At 37.7% G+C, this 9,672-nt stretch overlaps 1 protein-coding gene across 1 annotated transcript in view; it reads left to right on the top strand.

Moving 5' to 3' along the window:
* CACNA1C (calcium voltage-gated channel subunit alpha1 C) overlaps window positions 1-9,672 on the top strand; it is a 182,976-nt gene that overhangs the window by 86,138 nt on the left and 87,166 nt on the right. The window contains exons 16-18 of the mRNA XM_015816939.1: window positions 346-405; window positions 6,905-7,011; window positions 9,428-9,515. Coding sequence (XP_015672425.1) covers window positions 346-405; window positions 6,905-7,011; window positions 9,428-9,515 — 255 coding nt within the window. The remainder of the gene's footprint in view (window positions 1-345; window positions 406-6,904; window positions 7,012-9,427; window positions 9,516-9,672) is intronic.

The following is a 9,672-nucleotide window of genomic DNA, read 5'->3' as shown; positions in this document are numbered from 1 at the left end:
TTGCCTTCACTAAAAAATTACAGTCACTCCACCAATACAGGTCCTTAACATAGCTATTCATTTTGACTTTATATTGTAATTTAGTTTTACAGTGTTCACTCACATACCTTCCTTCTCCCTATACCCATTCCCTTTTGTTTTACAGATTCTCTTTTATTTTGATATATTTTTTACTGTCATTTTCACCATTGAAATTGCCCTGAAGGTAAAGTCCCATTTCCTCTTCCATTAGCTTCTCACATGTAAGCCCACTAATTTTCTGCTGCTCTCTGTTGCTAACCCACACACCTGTTTGTGTTTTGGCCATGCTCTGTGATCACTAACCCAACTGTGCTTATTTTTCAGATCCTAGGCAATGCAGATTATGTCTTCACTAGTATCTTTACATTAGAAATTATTCTTAAGGTAACCAATATGAGCCTTATGTGCTCCCTCTTGCTTTCTGCTTTGTAATTTTGTACTGCTTTAAATCCCAAGTGCTTTCTCTGTTAATAGGTGTCCTTTGTAGCTCACTTGTGATTGTGCATGCTTTAGAAACTAATCTATTGTAAATACTACAATCTCATTTGTTAGTCCTCTTGTTAGTCCTTGGTATATAGCAACCAAATTGTCCAGTAAACTCAGGGAAGACTAAATGTCCTGGAACACTACATTTGTTCATTTCAGGAAGCAATACTCTTTGTGATAAGCTCTCCTAATATCCTTATATTGCTCTAAATCTAAAACAAAACAAAATAAAAAAAACATATTATAACTTGTCATTATGAACTCAGGCAACCTGAGGTCTGACATGAGTCAGACTATTTAGAGTACAATCTCTATTTTATATATCTTGTAGTGCTAAATTGGCTTTAGGGAGCGGAATTTCCACCTAATAGACCAGGAAATCCGAGCAATTTGCTAATGTGAGTAAATACAATTGAAGCCAAGAATCCTTCAATATATGTGTAAAAAATGGAATCGTATTAAATGTGGCCTACTATGTTAAATTACAGTTGCCGAAATAGCCAATGCAGCACCCAACTATTGAAATAAGAGCAAACTTTAGCCACCCTGAAACTGCAAAAAAATGAAAAGACGGGTGAAATTATTAAAGCCCTATCAGACCATAGTAACTAGTTGATAAATTATGTTACCTTGGTAGATTTTAGGTTGTTTATAATGTTAAAGTGACCAACTTTTTTACAATGAAAAGGAGGACACAAATAAATTGAAGAAAAAAATATCGTAAAAGCTGGCTCGGCCCATGGAAGGTCAACCGCCTGCCGCACCCCCACCCCGCCAGCACCGCTGCCCCACTGTGTAGAGTGGGCCCCGCGGCTCCCAAAGCACCAGCTGTGCCGGCTCTGGCCCTGGGGGGCAGCCCGCCCTCAACACACCCCGCCTGCAGCCGCCCCGCCAGCACCACCACCCACCCTGCGCAGCCCCGTGTAGAGAGAGCCCCGCGGCTCCCACAGCACGGGGGGCAGCCAGCCACTGCCGCCCCTCACACCCCCGCCCACAGCACCCCCGCCGCCCCTGCCTCTTGCGCTCGCAGCCATTATTGCCCTAGCAGAGCCGAAGATCAAGAGAAACTTACCGCTCCAGTCTCCTCCAGGTATCTTCGGAACTAACTAGGAGATGGTGTAGGTGGGTAGCAGGGAGGGGTGCTAAGTCCCTGCCAATTTGCCTTCGCTGCAGACAACTTGCATGTGCAAAGTTTGCCGGCTGGGTGTTTTGGCGCGCTCAGCAGCAATTCCTATTGGCTTTCAAAAGCCAATAGGGGGAGTAGCACAGCTCATGCAAAAGTTGAAAAAAACATCAAAAAAGGTGCCGGAATGCCGTTCTGAGCGTTCTATGAGGGGGAAAAAAGCCCTGCAGATTAGTCTTCAAATATCAAAAAGGAGGACATGTAGGAGGACACTTTTCGAGGGAGGACAGAACTTAAAAAAGGAGGACTGTCCTCCCTAAAGGAGGACGGTTGGTCACCTTAATAATGTTGGAGACTAAGTAGAAGAAAGTCTAGAAAGGAAACCCCTGATTGAATTTCTTCTAGCATACTAAAACCAAAATTACAGCATCACCTTTTAACCTTTTGGTGTTGTTGATTCCAATCTGGATGAGAAATTTATAACCCAGCATGACATCTAAGTCCAGAAAACTGAGTTAAGTAAGTAAGCTATGGCTAGATAAACTGAGACAGATATCCTGTCAACACAGCCACTGAAGATTTCAGTATTGTTCTTCCATAATATTAACAGCATCAGAGTTTAAAAGATCGTATTTTCTTCATCTTGTAACTTTGCTCTCATATACCGAAGATACTCTGGTTTCTCTTCAGATCATATAAATCTTTCGCCTTTTATCGGACAGCACAGATAACTAGAGTAAGTGGTGTAGTTCAGAATTCCACATAGTATATCCACTAAGGGCAGTTCCCCTTTAGCTTTCACAGAATTACAATGTGCCCCAAATGCTACAAAACACTCCAATGTCACCTTGTTCCCTGTTTATTTCTGTCAATAATCTTCTCTTAGTTTAGAAAAAACTAGTCCTAACCAGGGACATTAAACCCAAAAGACAGAAGAAAAAGGATGCTCTTGCTATCGCTCCATGGGTAAGACAACCTCATCTTAGTCCAAGCTTGTAGCATCTGTTGGTATTCCACAGTAGTTCCAACTGTGAAGATCTGTGTGATTCTATCTATGTGATTTCTCAAGAGAAATGTACATACCTTGCTCAATAGTAGTAACTGTGAGAGGGACCTCAGAGTCCTAGTGGACAATCACTTAAATATGAGCCAGCAGTGTGCTGCAGCTGCCAAGAGGGCCAACACAGTGCTAGGCTGCATTAACAGAGGGATAGAATCAAGATCACGTGAAGTATTAATACCACTTTACAATGCCTTGGTAAGGCCACACTTGGAATACTGCATCCAGTTTTGGTCACCGCGATGTAAAAAAGATGTTGAGACTCTAGAAAGAGTACAGAGAAGAGCAACAAANATGATTAGGGGACTGGAGGCTAAAGCATATAAGGAACGGCTGCTGGAATTAGGTATGTCTAGTTTAATGAAGAGAAGGATGAGGGGGGACATGATAGCAGTGTTCCAATACCTCAGGGGCTGCCACAAAGAAGAGGGAGTCAAGCTATTCTCCAAAGCACCTGAAGGCAGGACAAGAAGCAACGGATGGAAACTAATCAAGGAGAGAAGCAACCTAGAACTAAGGAGAAACTTCCTGACAGTTAGAACAATTAACCAGTGGAACAACCTGCCTCCAGAAGCGGTGAATGCTCCAACACTGGAATTTTTTAAGAAGAGACTGGACAGCCATTTGTCTGAAATGGTATAGGGTTTCCTGCCTGAGCAGGGGGTTGGACTAGATGACCTCCAAGGTCCCTTCCAACTTTATTATTATTATTATTATTATTATTATTATTATTATTATTATTATTATTATTACTTCTACTACTACTACTACTACTACTACTACTACTACTACTACATGAAAGTGCATTGAAACGTTCACAGGAAGAATAGGAACAGAATAGAATAGAATAAAAATAACCTCCCTGTCATTTTACAATTCTTATGGTTAGTCTTTGGCTGTCATTATGTTTAGAATACAGATAGTCCTAGACTTACAACAGTTCATTCAGTAACCACTCAAAATTATAAGAACATTGAAAAGTGACTTACGACCGTTTTTCACAGTTATGACTGCTGCAGCATTGCCATGGTCAGATGTTTGGCAATTGACTCATTTATGACGGTTGCAGTATCCTAGGGGCATGTGATCACCTTTTGTGACCTTCTGACAAGCAAAGTCAATGGGGAAGCCAACTTTGCTTAACAATTGTGCTACTAACTTAACAAGTGCAGTGATTCATTTAACGACTGGCAAGAAAGATTGAAAAATGGGGCAAAACTCACTTAACAACTTAACAACAACAAATTTTTTGGGCTCAGTTGTGGTCATAAGTTGAGATCTACCTGTATCCATTGTTAGTCTTAATATTGGAGCACTCAAGAATGCCTTTCAATATTACTTGGCAAAATGTTAACCTTTCCACCAGCCTATATAAAATTTATAACTATGTCCAAATAACTTTCCCCTACACTTAAGAGACAGTCTAGATTAAGGTCAGAATTATAATTTCCTATGTTTGCTTTAAACAAAAAAAGCTTAAATTTAAAACAAGCTTTTCTTCACACCAAAAAAGAAAAAAAAGAGTTTGGCCAGGAAAAAAAAAATCACCAACATTATCACCTTCCTGGGCCATCTAAGAAAACTCTCATTTTAAAAATAAATGATTTGAGTGGAAAAATCTAGGCTTTCTTTTAGTTAAATACGAGAAAATAAATGGCCTGACTACACAATATCCTATCTGAAAAAAGCTAATCTGATTAATCATGAAATGTTCAATCAGAGCTGGTATAATTTATGTTTGATGCTTTTTAAAAATGTCCTATAAACAGAGAAAATCTTTGCAAAATAGATCTCTTTCCATCTCTCTCTTCCCGTCTGAAACGAAAGTTTGCTTCAGATTTCTCGGGTAAAGGATTGGACACAACCTGAAGCCATTAATACCTTTTAATATGTGCAATGCTAATTGAGAATGCATCCAGGGTCTCTTGGAGCTTTGCCTTGTTTACTTTATAGAATGATCTGTACACACAACACTAACGCTTAGTATGTTTTGTTTGATTTTGATTTGATTTTGACTCGGGGGAATCCGAAAATATGTAGGAACCAAGCTATTGTCTGAGTTTGGGGCCTTTGTTTCTGCCATCTTGTTAAAAAGTAATCTTAGGAAAAATATGATTAAGTAAGTCTTTAGATAATTACTTCTGGGCTTATTATATCACTTGATTCAATTCAGTAAATAATTAGGCACTATATCTAGAGAGCAAATCCCCATGATCTCTAAACATATATTTCTACATAGCATAAAATATGATAGTTTTAGTTTTTCTACTAATTTATGCCTAGCATTTAATACTCTTTTGGCATCCTGTTCTCGTCCATCACACATGCATGCTCATGTCAAAACTTATTGTACAAAAATATACAGTGCCTTTCAAACCTTCCATTCCCCAGTTGTGATTGACTTATTTATCTTTCAGTGATATGGAGAATATTAAATGTTAGTTTCTACCACTCAGATTTATGTGGATTTTTTTTTTATCCAGTGGTGCCGTTGCTCTGATTCAAAAGCTGTAGCCTTAATGTTTTACTGTGTCACAAATAACTTTATAAAATGCAAGATGAGCTGTTTGGAGGTCACACAACCTAAAGTTGCCACGGTTGAGAAACTCTGCTTTAAAACAGAAGTCCTGGCAGACACTTTGGCCAATTGTTGCAGCAAATGCCTTTCCTTCCACAATTAATTATATTATTTTCTATTGATTTCAACTTAAAGAGCACTGCTTTTACATTCTTTCTGAATTCTTTCCAATAGAAGATACTGTTTCCTAATGCTGTTTGATTTGGATGATATATAATGTCCCATTCTCTTTAGCATATAAAGACTAACAGAAAATTATAAGGTTTTTATGCAATGTATTCTGGGTTGGCTGCAAGAATTTTAAATGCAACTATGATTGTTTGTTCCTCATATTCCAATCAGTATTTTAAATTTAATAAATAAATAAGTATACTTATTGTAAGACATTTTCAGGTCTGAAACTTTTTACGGAGTCATGCTAAAATTCCATGTGCAGATAATGCTTTCCTTGAAGTAGCTAGTTTTATCAGCCAAAAGAAACTTAATCAGAATGGCCACAGCTAATCATTTTTTAAACATTTCAAAATCAAATCACAGGATTAACATTTGATTGTCCTGGTCTGTTAACTAAATGCAAAACAAAGAGACAAAACAGTCAAGTAAGTTATTATTGTGGCACAGGAAAAATATGAAACAGAGAAAGATATTAGCCCAACATGATGTGTGCACTTAAGATCAAAGGTACTAAAAATAATAAAATGCCTGGGAAAAGGAATATTTTAGCCCAATGTTCAAAAAAGCAGCAACATACAGTACGTGCCAAGTGTGTGTCTCTGGGGAATACATTTCACAAAGCCCCAAAGCCACTAACAGCCTCAGTTCACAAAAACTGTTGAAGTGTCCTTGAAAGTTCATATGGAGAAGGCATTCCTTGAGATTCTAAGCCATTAAAAACAGTCCTAAGATTTTGAATTACAGAAAGTTTTTCTTTTCTTGGAAGAGAGTGTTGCTGGTAAAAATAATTCATACAGAAACTGCTATGGTCTAGTTAATGTTACATTCAGATTTTACAAGTGATTGCAAATATTGATTTAGACATATGTACATTATCACTGATAATAAAAATCACACTTGGGGTTCTTCTTGCGCAGACACCTAGATCCTTCATTTTGTAGAACCAATATAACAGCAAACTAAACTGCATTGATAAAAACCACGCCTGCTAGTAAGAAAGCAGCAGAGGTATAATCCTCAATTCAGTCTGAGAGATTAAGCAGGATGATGGCCCTTCTAAAAATTTAAATCTGGATCTGGTAGCACTGCTTCCTATTGAGATCATTAGACTAATTTTCATTAAAGGAGATTTATGGGAAAAAAGTTTTCATTTAAATAATATTCATATGGGACAGTACATTTTACAAAATTCTAGAATGAATGTCACATTGAAAGCTAACAAAAAGAAAAGTGTATTCCAAAGGCAATAGTAAGCTGCAAACAGCCATTCCTTAGTTGGACCAGATGCTACTAGCAAGTTTTTCTAGCATATCCTTCTCTGAAAAACACGTTTACTCCTCTTTGCCTTCTTCATGTGAAGCTTTGTGCTAAAATGTATAGAGATTTTCTCCTCTACCCTCCTTTTTTGCTTCCTCTGAAAATCTTTCGCATTTTCTAACAGTAAAATCTTGATTGCCTATAGATGACTGCTTATGGGGCTTTCCTTCACAAAGGCTCCTTCTGCAGGAACTACTTCAACATCCTGGACCTGCTAGTGGTTAGCGTTTCTCTCATCTCCTTCGGGATCCAGTGAGTAAGCTATCATATCTTTCCAACTATCATATGATATATGGATAGTAAGGAAGAGAGATGGATCAGCAGAAGGCAGGCACAATTGTGGCACAAGCTAAATGAAGGTTCTTCCTGCAAATTGTATCTATTGTTTTTTTGTCTTCTTCTTCTTTGTGTGTGTGTGTGTGTGCATTTCTGTGTGTGTAAGATTATACTTTGCTCATGTTGAACTACCTTCAACTAGGAACTGTTTGTTTAGTCCAGGGGTAGGCAACCTTGGCTCTTTTATGACTCGTGGACTTCAACTCCCAGAATTGAAGTCCACGAAGTCCATTCCTGCTGGCTCAGGAATTCTGGGAGTTGAAGTCCACGAGTCATAAAAGAGCCAAGGTTGCCTACCCCTGGTTTAGTCAGTTTGCCTCCTTCCTGCATGGTCCTTTCTCTTTGTTCAAACTTTTGTAAAGAGTTAAAAGTAAGAAGGTAGGTTTCTAAAGCCTGGTTTTTAATTTCTGAATCTCCCACGTAACTATTTTTACATGTCTGACTTTCATTCTCATTTCAAAATAATTGGGTCTTTGTACATTTGTATGAAGAATAATTAAGAAGCCACAAGATGCTGTTTTTAGTTCAGACCGATACTGGATTTTAAATTGGTTTGTAAGCTATCATAAGAAAAAATTATATTCTGGAGATATGCAAAGAGTCAAGTGGTTATGGCACCGGACATAATCCAAGGAGCCAAGGTGTACTAAGTTATATATATTATAACATTGTAGAAGAAACAAAAGAGGAGATAATGGCAGCAGAAGCAAAAGGAACAAAGAACTTTGTTTCATTATCATGCATTTGACTTAGATTGAAGTCTTGGTCACAATAAGAATTAGGAGGAGGGACCTAAGCATCATAGGTTTTGAGAATAGATTTGAAGAAAACCAAAGCAGTGTTGTACAGGTGTTCTATAGAACAAATCCACACCAAGCACACACAGCGGCGGTGCAAAAGCACTGAGTAGTTTGAAACAGGAGAATTTTGCATGGCTGAGATTGATATAAAGCTGACAATTGTTTATGAGCAGGACAATATCAGGAGGTTGGTGTGGTAGGATAAGAAATGCAAGACTAGGTTATGGAAAACTTTGAAAGCTAGAATAAGTCAACGTGGGGATTTAAAGAGGATATTACTTGATCATAATGTTGAGAGAAGCGAATTATTTAGTCAGCAGTGTGCCAGGCAAACATTAGGGAGCTAAAAAAGGAAAAAGGGGATGTCACATGTTTTGCCACGGAGGCAGAAAGGGAATGAAAGTCTGGACAGTGAAGATAAAAAGAATATAAGCAAATTGTGAAACATGGATTCCTAATTAAGAGCAGAATATATGGTTTATAGTGAAATCAAAAACTTCAGTAATGACTCATAACTAATCTTATTGAATGAAGCTAGTACAACTTTTTTTTTCAAGTTCTCACAGTCTGAAAACGTGTCAGGCTGCTGTAGTAAATACACAGCTCTCAAAGCAAGATTCGTCAGCCCATTAGTCTACCTCATCCAGTTGTTTGGACCTCATCCAGTTGTTTGGAGTTTCTTTGCCCCTGGCCAGGAAGGATGGGTTCCATCTGTGTGGGGTTTGTGTTTAACAGAGCCAAGTTGTAGGTTGAAAAAGTCTTTCAGAGACTAAATTACTGGAGAACTGACCTCTTCTGAATTAGCAATTTGGTGAAATGCTTCTGAGAGTCCTTATCTTAAAGTGCCTTGTGATGATTACTGCATGGCACCCTGTTTGCACTATGTCTGCTGTTCATTTGGCAGATTGACTTGTCATTCTTCCCTCTTGGTCAATGTGATATTTTTATACAGCTTAATACACCTGTCACTAACAGCTCCCTCCCTTTTAGCATCTTAGTATGCAGCATCTCAGCTATAATAGAATGTGGTAAAAAGACTCTATGAACAGAATTCATGTATATATTTAGAATAATATACATACTTTTAAAACAAAACCTCAAAACCTAACGGGCATGCAGTGGTAAAAAGAATAAAATCTCTGCTGCCAGACCAATAAACCTTTTATTAATAAGGTATTACAATAAAATTATATATAAATGATTAAGTTGAAGACATTCTAAATAAGTGCAACATTTTCCTATGAAAAAATTAAATATACTTTTAACTAATTTAAAGATGCCAATACATATTGCCAGCTTTATATTACAGTTTTAAGCAATTCAGTAGAAACGTTCCAGGCAAAGATAATATGAATCTTTTACCAATCTTCTTTCATATACCTTAAACATTTTATTTGAAAGCATATGAACTGGTAAACATAGTATAAAATTCGCTTTCTGTGCTCAATCATATCTATTTCACTACATAATTTTCAGCTGATAGATAACTCCTAGAATGATAGTAAATCCTGATCTTCAATGTTCTTCTCTAGGTCCAGCGCAATCAATGTAGTAAAGATATTACGTGTTTTGAGAGTCCTCAGACCGTTGCGGGCAATCAACAGAGCAAAGGGTTTAAAGGTAGAAAACTCTTACCAGTCCATGAACAATCAAATGTTCTCTCGCTTTATGTTACTTCTCTGAATGAATCAACTTGGGGTCTTTTCCAGTGCTAAGCAAGGAGTATAAAAGCAGTGATTCAATCTATCTGCTTTGTTCGGATAGGCAGGATTCCTTG

This window comes from Protobothrops mucrosquamatus, unplaced genomic scaffold, assembly GCF_001527695.2.
Source record: "Protobothrops mucrosquamatus isolate PMUCROS unplaced genomic scaffold, P.Mucros_1.0 scaffold532, whole genome shotgun sequence".
Lineage (NCBI taxonomy): Eukaryota > Metazoa > Chordata > Lepidosauria > Squamata > Viperidae > Protobothrops > Protobothrops mucrosquamatus.
Note: the sequence above shows the minus strand (reverse complement) of the source record. Positions and strands in the feature narration are given on the sequence as shown.